At 38.9% G+C, this 11,131-nt stretch overlaps 4 protein-coding genes and 1 long non-coding RNA gene across 10 annotated transcripts; 2 read left to right on the top strand and 3 right to left on the bottom strand.

Moving 5' to 3' along the window:
- Positions 1–36: 36 nt before the first annotated feature.
- LOC124190027 (probable tyrosyl-DNA phosphodiesterase) lies at positions 37–2,775 on the top strand. Its single transcript, XM_046582538.1, has 12 exons — positions 37–286; positions 353–610; positions 673–973; positions 1,042–1,164; positions 1,245–1,339; positions 1,404–1,581; positions 1,652–1,913; positions 1,978–2,093; positions 2,181–2,214; positions 2,282–2,371; positions 2,436–2,522; positions 2,596–2,775. Exons 1-12 carry the CDS (start codon positions 205–207, stop codon positions 2,704–2,706), a joined length of 1,737 nt encoding a protein of 578 aa, XP_046438494.1. The 5' UTR covers positions 37–204; the 3' UTR covers positions 2,707–2,775.
- LOC124190044 lies at positions 1,013–2,313 on the bottom strand. The gene is made up of 4 exons (XR_006872796.1): positions 2,158–2,313; positions 1,606–2,088; positions 1,239–1,538; positions 1,013–1,136 (listed from the first exon to the last, which is right to left on the bottom strand). It is a non-coding gene; the product is annotated as an uncharacterized LOC124190044 (long non-coding RNA).
- Positions 2,776–2,808: 33 nt separating the features above from the next.
- Positions 2,809–7,124, bottom strand: LOC124190036 (high mobility group protein DSP1-like). 5 transcript variants are annotated; one of them, XM_046582553.1, is made up of 5 exons: positions 5,951–7,124; positions 4,041–4,251; positions 3,795–3,970; positions 3,574–3,733; positions 2,809–3,507 (listed from the first exon to the last, which is right to left on the bottom strand). In XM_046582553.1, exons 2-5 carry the CDS (start codon positions 4,194–4,196, stop codon positions 3,427–3,429), a joined length of 573 nt encoding a protein of 190 aa, XP_046438509.1. In that variant the 5' UTR covers positions 4,197–4,251; positions 5,951–7,124; the 3' UTR covers positions 2,809–3,426. The 5 variants fall into 5 exon arrangements, with proteins under 5 accessions (XP_046438509.1, XP_046438510.1, XP_046438513.1 ...); XM_046582554.1 differs by lacking the exon at positions 5,951–7,124 and adding an exon at positions 4,958–5,765; XM_046582557.1 differs by lacking the exon at positions 5,951–7,124 and adding an exon at positions 5,400–5,488.
- Positions 7,125–7,358: 234 nt separating this feature from the next.
- Positions 7,359–11,051, bottom strand: LOC124190030 (exosome complex component RRP45-like). Of its 2 annotated transcripts, XM_046582546.1 has the most exons (9): positions 10,846–11,051; positions 10,685–10,779; positions 10,441–10,613; positions 10,105–10,375; positions 9,819–10,043; positions 9,481–9,755; positions 9,364–9,401; positions 8,984–9,287; positions 7,359–8,315 (listed from the first exon to the last, which is right to left on the bottom strand). In XM_046582546.1, exons 1-8 carry the CDS (start codon positions 10,909–10,911, stop codon positions 9,147–9,149), a joined length of 1,284 nt encoding a protein of 427 aa, XP_046438502.1. In that variant the 5' UTR covers positions 10,912–11,051; the 3' UTR covers positions 7,359–8,315; positions 8,984–9,146. The 2 variants fall into 2 exon arrangements, with proteins under 2 accessions (XP_046438502.1, XP_046438503.1); XM_046582547.1 differs by lacking the exon at positions 7,359–8,315 and having other exon boundaries at positions 9,250–9,401; positions 10,846–11,049.
- On the top strand, positions 8,159–9,323 carry LOC124190035 (histone deacetylase complex subunit SAP30 homolog). The gene is made up of 4 exons (XM_046582552.1): positions 8,159–8,304; positions 8,359–8,416; positions 8,686–8,934; positions 9,011–9,323. Exons 1-4 carry the CDS (start codon positions 8,159–8,161, stop codon positions 9,131–9,133), a joined length of 576 nt encoding a protein of 191 aa, XP_046438508.1. The 3' UTR covers positions 9,134–9,323.
- Positions 11,052–11,131: the final 80 nt, after the last annotated feature.

Raw genomic sequence — 11,131 nt, 5'->3', positions numbered from 1 at the left:
GCGGCCAAGTAAATTAGGCGGCCTTTGAGTTTGTACAAAGCGATCCAGAAACTGTTTTGAACGTTTGTTTATGAGAATCAGTCAGAAATCAGAATTATTTGGTTTTTAAGAGATATAGATCGCACTTTTAAAGTTCTTAATCAATTGAATATACAACAAAATTACTAGCCTTTCATCATTTTTTGCGAAGGAGCAACTATCGTAATGGATATGAAAGATTGTAAATACGGGTCAACGTGTTTTCGGCGAAATAAACATCATTTCCTTGAGTTTTCTCACCCAATTAGTAAGCAAATATTTTTTAACAATAGTTTTATACGAAATAATGTAATAATATAATTCAAATTGGAAGTTGAAAAAATAGCATTACAAATAAACAATGGAGAAATCGAAGCTGTAATGTCTCAAGAATTAAAATCAAACCTTCTGGAGCAAGCACAACTTGTTGCTGAGCTCATGGAAAGTGGGGAATTAATTCTTGATGACAGAAGGAAGATGGAAATCTCTGGTGAAAAAACTGGAGTGAAGCGTAATGCCTCTGCAATGGCACAAAGTGACAATGAGGCAGAGATAGAAGAAAATAGCAGCGAACAGAAAGAAAAAAGAATCAGTTTAGTTCAATTCTGCAATAATCATAAAATTAAATGAATCATGAAATTTTCTCTGTTCCAGAAGCAACAGCTATTGATGAAAATATTCCTTCCCATGCTAAGATGACAGATGATGTTGGTTCCTCAACCAAAATGGTTGTCAATGAAAAACTTAACCCTTTACAAAAGATTGAAGCTTCTGCTCCTGTTTGCTATTTCCTTAGCTCTATAGAAAATGTACCTGAAACTTGGGACCAGTCTCTTACCTTAACATTTAGTGATTTGCTCCATCCTTCACTTGGTGTGTTGCAAGAATCAGTACAATTTAACTTCATGGTGGAGCTTGGTTGGCTACTTGCTCAGTATTGTCAGCATAAAGTCCAGTAATTACATATATACTTATTACTGCATATTTTTCATGAGTTTCGATAATTTTGTTTGTATTAAACAGAAGGAAGCCAATGCTTGTGATTTACGGAACTGAATCCGAAGAGCTAGCTGCCGCTCAAAGTCGAGTGCCAACGCTTCACACGATCAGAGTCAAACCTAAATATCCATTTGGTAGCCACCACACGTAAGCATTAAATTTTTTAGTTGTTAGACTTTTTCATATTTACATTGTGTTTTCATTATCATTTCTGGAACTACCTGAAGGAAAATGTCCATGATGTCCTACGAAGACGGAAATTTGCGAATCGTTGTTCATACGGGTAACCTTATTGAATCTGATTGGGAAGACCGTACACAAGGTGCGTACCACTACAATCCCTATTGGCAAACTATCGTTTTTTTTTTAACAATAAATTTGTGCAGGCCTTTGGATTAGTCCGTCTTGTCCACCTTTGTCATCAAAAGACAACGAGAAGATCGGAGATGGTGATTCTATAACTGGTTTCAAAAGGGATCTTGTTCGTTATTTAGAATCCTATTCACTTTCCGCTTTGAAGCCTTGGATAGAAAAAATTCGCCAGGCTGACATGTCTAGTATTAAGTAAATTATTGAGTTATAAGGTACCTTGTTTTCAAACTTTTCAGCCAGACGCAAAATGTTTTGTGCACAGAGTTTGTTTTATCCCATCTTCGCCGGGATCTCATGCCATTCAATCAGAAGCCAATGAAAAAGTGCCGAAATGGGGACATCTTTACTTGTCTTGGCTATTGCAACAGCATGCTTCGTCTGAGGCAAATGATTCCATTATCATGCAATGTTCTTCGATTGGTTCGCTCGGTCCATCACCCAGCAGCTGGCTTGCAGGCGAGTTAGGTGTATCCATGGCTGCTGCTTCCGGTGTCACCAAACTCGGCCAGAAAAATGTCCAAGTGGTACGTATCCTCAGTTGCAAATGTCAGTTGATTAGTTTTTGTTTCATAACATTTTCTCAAACAGGTTTACCCGTGCTTCCAAGATGTCAAATCCAGTATTCATGGGTTACTTGGTGGAGGCTGTTTACCATACTCACATCAAGGCCACAACAAACAAACATGGTTCACAGGATTTCTCCAGTAAGAGATTATACCAGTTGCATTTATCTGTTAACAAGAGATTGACAGTTTTCTTTTCACCTACTTGAAATTGTGTTCCTCGTGAAGTAAATGGCGTAGTGACAGCAGACTCCGAACAACGGTAAGCTCAATCTTTGGTTAAATGCTGCAAACAATATTAAAAGATTATGTAACCATCCTCCTTACAGGCAATGCCTCACATTAAATCTTATGCTCGTGTCAGCAGTGATATGAGCAGAGCTTCTTTTTTCGTACTTACCAGTGCGAACGTTTCAAAGGTACTATTCATTTATTTCAAATTTTCAGCTTGAGTAAGCTTGTTCATAAATTCCATTTTCGTAGGCCGCTTGGGGGATGAGGACCAACAAGGATTCGAAATTGATGATTCAATCGTTTGAAGCTGGCGTCCTGTTCTTACCCAAATTCCTTGTAAGTTGTAACATTAGTTTTTCAGGCTTCTCTGGATTTCTAGTAATTGAAATATCATTTTGTTTTCGTTTAGTTTGGTGAAATGACTTTCGAACTCGGGAAACAACTCTGTCTTCCATACGATTTACCGTTGACGAAATATGGTGAGGGTGACGAACCTTGGTTCATTGATAACCTGCGCTAAAATTCGTCGTTTACTACAATAAACTTTTTTTTTACTGTGATAAAAATACAATGATCGAAAATTTTAAAATTGCAACAAGTTGTTATAAAAAATAAACTTTGATTGAAACATGGAAAGATGGGATGTGTATTCATTGCTTGTTTTTTTTATCGTTTTTTCAAAATGATGTTTTGGGACGTGGAAGTACGAAACAGAACGCCACATGAAAATGTTGGAGAAAATGTTAGATATTATAACCAGCTTCCTTGGTGAACATATTCGAGAGGAGATAGGGATTCCGATGTAAAAAGAACTCAGTTTAAGAGATGATCTTGTTTCACGCCTTTCAATCCAATCGATAATGAATGTACCAAAACAAACAGGTGTGAGAAGGGGAAAAGAGAAACCCCTTAACGAATATGGGTGATGTTCACTTCGATTTGACGGAATGAAACGGCTGCTATTGCAAGAACTTTTCAAAATATAAGGGTAGGTAAGGGAGTAGTGGGAGCTGCGAGCGATTTTCTGTTGTGTGTCTTGTCTTCCTCGATATGTACACCAGTCAGCAGTTTTGGGGAGGAAGGAATGAGGATGATACGATGAAGATGAAAATAAAACAAACATGAAGATACTCTGGCGAACACATGTCTAACTGGAGTAAAAAAAAAAAATACGAGGGGGATTGAAAAGGAGTCGGGAGATTGAGGGAGGAAAAAACAGAGGTAAGTCAAACGAAGATGTTTACTCGTCATCATCGTCATCGTCTTCATCATCATCTTCTTCGGCTTCACCCTTCAATTTCTTCTTGTAGGCGTTGTTTTCCTAAAAAACAAAAAGGAGAAATGATTGCACTGAAAAATTTGAACTTGTATAATTTTGAAAATTTACCCTTTCGTAGCGAGCTTTATCCTTTTCAGCCATAGCCTCGTACTTTGACTTTGTAGACTCATCAACCTCTCCCCACTGTCTGCCAAGATCTTTGGCGATATCTCCAACAGTGTATTCAGGGTGAGCAGCTTTTACATTGCCACGTTCATCATTGCAAAACCTAATGAAACAAGTCACATTTAGAAAAAGTCACCGGGACATTAAACTACCAAAATACTCACCAAAAGAATGCTGAGAGTGAGCGCTTGGGAGCATTTGGGTCCTTGACTTGCTTGCGTTTACGGCCTCTACCAGCACCTTTGTCAGCAGGTTCATAGTGCCTCATTTCATCATCAAAGCGGACCTTGTCACGCTCAGCCATTTCCTGGAACCTTTTCTTCTCCTTATCACTCATTGTCTGCGAAAAAGAAAGCAAATGTTAAGCTTGAAACATTTAAACTTTATATGTGGGTGACTGTACAACATACCTTCCATCGCTCAGCACACTTCTTGGAGAATTCAGAGAAGACAACATTCTCATCAGGGTGCTTTTTCTTGTGCTCTTCGCGGCACGTCTGGACGAAGAAAGCATAGGCCGTCATGCGGCCACGGGGTTTGTTAGCATCAGCCTTAGCACGTGGCATCTTTTGAAATCGTCGAAGTTTTCGAAAAATAAGACAGATCAAAACTTGTTAAACCCTAAAAAAAAATTATAATTAAAATCACATTTTTACACATCACATCACTAGCCCACTAACCGCATGAACTAACAAGAAAGATTATTAAACCGAACAAAAAACGTTTCACTAGAGAAAGAAATCGATCGCCATGACAGTTTGGCTTCCCTTTGTCGTCATTTAAAAATTTGGCGCCACCTTCTACCCAAGCGCGTCTGCTCCCAGAGTTGACTTCTGCGCTACACAAAGTAAAAACCCTTACTTATTTTTTTAAAAGAATTACACAGAAATATATTTGCCATTAAAGACAACTATTCCAACCTCGAACTAGTAAATTCATAATTACAATTGTAGTTGGTTGAAAATCTGAAACTTTCTGGCCTAACAGAATCATGATGGTGTCACACGAATTCAAATACCGGCATCGAAACCGTAATCACTTTAAAATTCATTCCCCTCTGCAAGCTTGACAAGAAAAAAAAAATCAATACCATCTTCACTATCTTTTGTCTCATCTATTCCCTGCCAGGAAATCAATGTTGGGAAATATTTTCTAACAGCTGGGAATATCTAATTAGATCTTGAGCATTTTTACGACTTTACCCATTTTTTAAGACCATCTCTCGTGATGACGAAATTCAAACGCATTAGATTTAATTAGAAGGCAAAAAAAATGTGACTGGAAAAATATAAACATTTAAAGTTTCATTCGGTCTTGGTTTAAATACCTGAAAACAGCACCTTTTTCTGTGAGTAGTACACACAGCACACAAGAGATACACAGCGCAGTGAAAAAGCAAAAGAATCACAAATTTTTGGGCACTCTGTACTGTGTTAAAACTACTATGGGAGAGAGAGAGAGGCTTGCTACTACCAAGCACTGGGGACTCAGCTATGCTCAAAGTCGCGTGGGGAGGGGGTGGGAGGGGGGAACGCCTCCCACTGAAGAGGGAGGGGAAGAGATCTATAAAGGAATACGGCCATAGCTATAGCCTAGCGGCAAGAGAGAGCTTGGGTTGGGAAAGCGACGCTCAAACATGGGAGAAAAAGCTGGTCGTTGTTACTACACAAGGCACACGGCCAAAACCTCGTACACTAAAGAAAATGGCCGACGAAGCCCTTTAAAAATGAATGAAGTTGCTACTAGATGAAACAAGGTTAAATTCTGACTTGATGAAATCCACTGACAATATTTATTTGCTGCAGGAAAAATTTCCAAAGTGATATCTCTGACGTGGGCTTCGCTGCAAGGTTTTGCCGTTATGCATGACTGTGGCGTGCTAACATGGCGATGCCTTTAACGAAGGGATGTTGGGAACCTTGCAACCATGGCCAACAAGCGAGGAACCGAAGATAGTCTCAAAACTAAACTATATAAAAACGCACAAGAGTGCAAGACGAAAAAACGAGAAACATTTCGGTCGGATGTAAAGTTCGCTATTCTAGATTGTAGACTGGCCATCGATTTTCATCGAAATAACTGGAAAATGAGAGGGAAAATAGCAATGCGCTTCTCTTGGCGGCCATGGCCATAGCCAGACACAGGAGACAAACCCGATTTACTAAATACGTTTTTCTAGACAAAAACGATAGCCAGACTGTGAAAAAATATTGAAAACAATTGCAAAAATGTGTAGGCAACAAAACATTTCACATTACAAAATACTTAAGCAAAGGAAAATCGAGAGATAAATAAGAATAAATGAAATTTCCAAACATACCTTTAAGCCGTGAGTACAGTACAGATCTCGATACACACAAAATAGACCCACCAAGTCCACGAACAACGCGTATAAGACTCGGTCTGAGGGGGATATGGCAATGGCTGGGCTGGAACGACAGCCAATGAGAATCCTCTTTTTTGAATTTTCAATTCTGCCGCTCGGAGGAGGACTAATCGGCTTTCTTCTTACAACAACCGCCAAACGTTGGATGTTAACCGTGTTCTGATTGGACCGTAGACCTTTGGGGAAACCTTGAGGCAAGATTTTATATACCCCACCGTTAACACACACACACACACGCAACGTTAACACAGAAATATAGGATGGGGAAATCTATATGCAAGCGGGCCCTATCTATCCTGAATCAAGGAGATGGTATAGTTAGAAATCGCCCAAGAAAACATCTGCTATCCGACCTAATATATGTATTCTTTTAGTTAAGAAGCCCTACATGATTATAGTTAACTTGGCATTGAAATCTCAGTTTATTATGACTTATTTCTCGTGAAAAAAAGGTTATTTAGTACAAGTATGTAGAATAAAACCGGTTGGGCGCATTGACGTTATTGGACAACTATAGACTGGAAAACACTAAGCCTAACTTTCGATCGCACACGCTATCTTTTAGTCGTGAACTCTACATTATTTTTAGCCATTCATTTTACGCGAGAGTGATCAGAATTTGGAAATTGTGATTAAAGCGCTTGTACTTTTAAAAAATATGGCCGAATTTGAACAAGGAAAACTGAAAATTGATAAGAAAATAAACAAAAGTTGAAGCTTCAGTGGCCAGCCAAACGTAGCGCCACTTGCAATCCTTCCAGAAAAATGCTATGTGAAACTTGAAAGAGTCGTATCTATAATGGCGATTGGGCTGAGCTAAAATCGATAAAGGAAGAGCCGGGTTAGGGGACATAGAAACAAGGAGAAGCCTTTATTGTTTTGAATGGCCTGGCGTAGTGGCGTTTCTAAATAATGTGCCGGTCTGCTGTGGACCAGTTCATAATCTAGATTTGAAAGCACGTCACTTTTTGATTTTTTTTTCCCTGTATGTCGGCCATGTTAAAATGTAAAATTTTTCGTTAGAATAAGGATTGCAGAGGACTCCATCTTTGACACGATAAGCTCATAATTATTAAGGAATGTTTTTATTTTATTTTTTAGGTTAGAATCTTGGAAGAGGAAAGCTTGTCCCCGCCATCTTGCGTCACTAACGTTCTTTATTGTTTCAAATACATTTTTTTGAATTCTTGGTGGAATCGATAAAGAGAAGAAAGAAGTTGTTATAATATTTGTTTCGCATTACCAGCAACCTGGATGAGAATTGAAAACAAAACCCACGAGAGATGAGATTATTAAACCTACTTCAATTCCTGGCAGACGATTATCTTCCAAGAATCGTTGATGTTGTTGTTGTATGTTATTGATAACAGTCAGAACTACAGAACATTTGCAATTTTACATTCCACAGCTCAAGTAAACCACACGTAGGCCATACGATGATTACATTCTATGAAATAAGTCGCTTTTAAGTGGGAAAATGTTCACACAACTCTTATTAACAAACGTTTTTCGGCACAGGGTCAACAGTCGAAATTCAACATTTTCTGTGATGATAATGAAGTACACGTTGCCCACGGCAGAGGGCGCGATATCTCGAACTTTTCTTTATGTTTTATTTAACATACAATCGTCTTAGAAAATCAACTGAATTTTGAAAATACTTTACAAGTTAAACTTGTTTTACTTTAAATTATTTGTGAAAGCCACATGGTAAAAATATTTTCTATAAAAAAGAACCAGCAACAAGGGAGTTTAGAATTTTCAGGAGACATGACGGCCCTCTCGATCAAGCGCGTCTGGATACCGTTTTCGTAGCTTGAGGGAGAATAACAAGTGTGTTTCAACGACGAACGACTTGTGTAGGCTTGCACTTTTCCTAAAAACTCGATTGGATACATTGAAAAGTAGCTAAACAAAAGTCAATTATTGCGAAGAATTAAGGGGAGATTTCCTCCGTTTTCTTAGTAGGTTGTACGGTAATCGTGAGATTTCAAGTAAACAGTTTGTTTTGGCTTACATACGCAATTCGTGAAAAAGCGTCCACAGTTCGTTGTGTACGTTGTAGTGAAAGGTAACTTTCGAGATTGCCTTTGTTGTGACTTTCGATCAATCGTGCGAGGGAGCACTCAGCATATTTCAAAGATGAATGGGTTTAGCACGGGTTCGGGTGAGGAGGATTCGCGTGATTCCAAGCGAAGCCATGATCAACATTGCTGCCTGATTGAATTTGATCAGATGATTGACGATGGCGAGAGATGTCCTAGAATGGCTGGAAATGCCTCTTACAGGTATGTGTGCTCTAATTGATCAAGAAACATTATTTTCAACATTTGTTTGATTAGTAAACGGATTCAAAAGACTGTACAACAAAGGAAACTACGGCTACACATGGACTCCTCTGTAAGTTATTCACACAAAGTTTCAGTAGGGACAAGAAAACCCCCTATTCAAGGGTCCTTCGTGTCCAAGTAGAAATTACCTGTCTTTTGCATTAGGCTTTCACTTGGTCACAAATTGCCCTGGACTTTTAAAAGTGTTGGAAATCCTGAGCATTCCCTCCGCTTTTGGAAGACCAATAAAGGCACAACCACTGTGGATGTTCCCTTGTCAGTTTTATTCAAGATTCATGAAGTATTATTTAACTTGTGCATTATTATTCTTAATTATAGGCCAGACACATCTATATTTGTGATTACCACAAGAGCTTAATTCAGTCTGTTCGAGTCCGGCAGCGCAAGAGGAAAGATTCTGAAGACGACTCCAACGAAACAGATCGAGACACGCTCAGTCTGCAAGAAAGAGAACGTGATGCTCCAGAAGTTGATCTCTTCCAACTTCAAATCAATACGCTAAGGCGTTACAAGCGACATTACAAAGTGCCCACTCGACCAGGCCTCAATAAAGCACAACTTGCAGAGGTACAGATATTGCCTAGTTAACCTACTATTATTATTATTAATTACTTACCAATAATCCTCGTGATTGAAATGATAGACCTTGATGCGCCATTTCCGGACTATTCCCGTGGTGGAGAAGGAAGCCCTCCACTCATTCCTTTACACCGTCAAATCTAATAAAAACAAACTCGATCTGAAACCAAACAATGACAACTTGTAAAACCGTGGTCTGTCTATGCTTCAACCCCTCCCCCAGTGCAAATCACGTTAAAGCACGTTTGTCTTCGAAATGATGAACTAGCGAAAGGATGGAACTCAAAAATATGCGTGCGTCTGTTGTTTTCTCCTTGGCATGTTTTAATTATTAATTTAACCTTGTAAATTCAAATACATTCGAACGAAAGGTTTAATCGGTGCATCATAGTCATTTTATGTAAGTTCGCTGGTTACCAACATGACAGGCTCCTCTTCACTATCATTTCCAACATCTATGTAATTAAGGAAACGGTGAGAAAATTAGATTTGAATGCCGATAGACGAGATACAGGACGAAACCAATGTTTTTACCTATTTCTTCGTAGACCCTCTTTTTTACTGCCACAGGTGGGAGTGGTTCAACTTCCATCTCACTTTCGCTGCTGGACGTATCGCAAGAGGTTTCTAATGTAACAACTCCTTGATCGTTTACAAGTTTCGTCTTCGTGATTGCCGAAGGTTCTTTTTTCGATACTTCAGCCTTATGATGTGACGCCTTGAAATACACTTCGGCCTGTGACTGAGTGGTGATTCTTTCTGTTTCCAGCGCTACGCTAGCAACTAACCCACTGTACTTTCCTTTGGCTCTACAAATATTGCAAAAAGAGAATGTTATTCACTTTCGGGTGCCGAAGAATTAGGCTGAATACCTTTCGGCGGCATCGTCAGCCAGAGATTTTTTTAACATTTCAACCATTTGAACAGCTCTTGATGCTGCCACATTCGCACACGATATAACTGCTTCTTTATGGATAAACACCCCATCGCCAGATATCTGTAATGTGCAAAGTTCTCGGTATGCATTTAAACCCATCACAAGTTTTCCATCGGCAGAACGTTCTTCTAAATTTGTTGGGTCCAAGACGCAAATTCTCCTATGGGGAAAGTTATAAATACATTTTCCAAAGGGAAAACAAAATATAGCGATCTAGTTACCCTTGGTTAAAGAGAGCAAAGGAAAGAGTTAAAGGATGATGTAGGATAGTGAGTGGAACTGGATCCCGTTCATCTAGCTGATGGATGATAACATCCCGACCATCGAGAGTTACATCCGGTCTTTTAAAGTGACAAAGAGCGCCTAGAGCAGCCAAAGTGGCAGCATCAATCAGATTTCCTTCATGATTCAGTACATGTATATCAACTCTCACTTCCCAAGCTTGTTCCTCAACCAAAATGCACAGGCTCTCCAAATCAATGCAGCGGGAATCTGTTTTTAAAATAGTTAATGTAATAAGGGCCATTGATGTATGAGTGGCAATGTATGTACATTACCTTTAATGCACCTTTCAACTAGCCTATTGACTTCAATGCCTTGTTGTCCTAATCTGCCAGCTTCAAAATGTTCAGCTGCCATAGTAGACATTTCAACATTGATAAACAGCATGCCTTCATTTGCTCTTGATGATTTCGGGACTTGGACACTGCAAGAAACTTGCGCCATCACCCTGACAAAAGATTCATTAAGGATAAAACACGTTAGAAACAAGTACTGAAAAATGACACTAAAACATGATACCTTGTGTTTCCAAGAAGGACCTGGCAGCATCCCCATTCTGTTCCGAATGTAATACAAGTCTTTCTCTGTTCCGAGAGACTACGCCCGTCAACTCTCTAAGAATGAATCGTAAACAATGTTAACAAAATTCGAAAAACAACAACTAGACCTGTGAGAAATACTTGTCCTTCTTTGACGCCTTGGATTACAGTTTGTTTCTCACAAATCGATAGCGGTGTTTCTTTCATTTTAAATATAAACAGTTGATAACTAAACCAGTGTATAAAAGAATTAAGCACTATTTGACGATGGAAATAAAAAGAACGAATAATTCTGCCCGACTGAAAAAGAACAATATTTAAGCAGACCACGTGCGTGAATGACAGACAACGTTGCCACTCGAAATCTTTTCTCTAGATTTAGATAGATTTATGATTATCTTAACTTCTATTCCTAAATATCAGGAAA

This window comes from Daphnia pulex, chromosome 3 (genome assembly GCF_021134715.1).
Source record: "Daphnia pulex isolate KAP4 chromosome 3, ASM2113471v1".
In the NCBI taxonomy this organism is placed as follows: domain Eukaryota; kingdom Metazoa; phylum Arthropoda; class Branchiopoda; order Diplostraca; family Daphniidae; genus Daphnia; species Daphnia pulex.
Note: the sequence above shows the minus strand (reverse complement) of the source record. Positions and strands in the feature narration are given on the sequence as shown.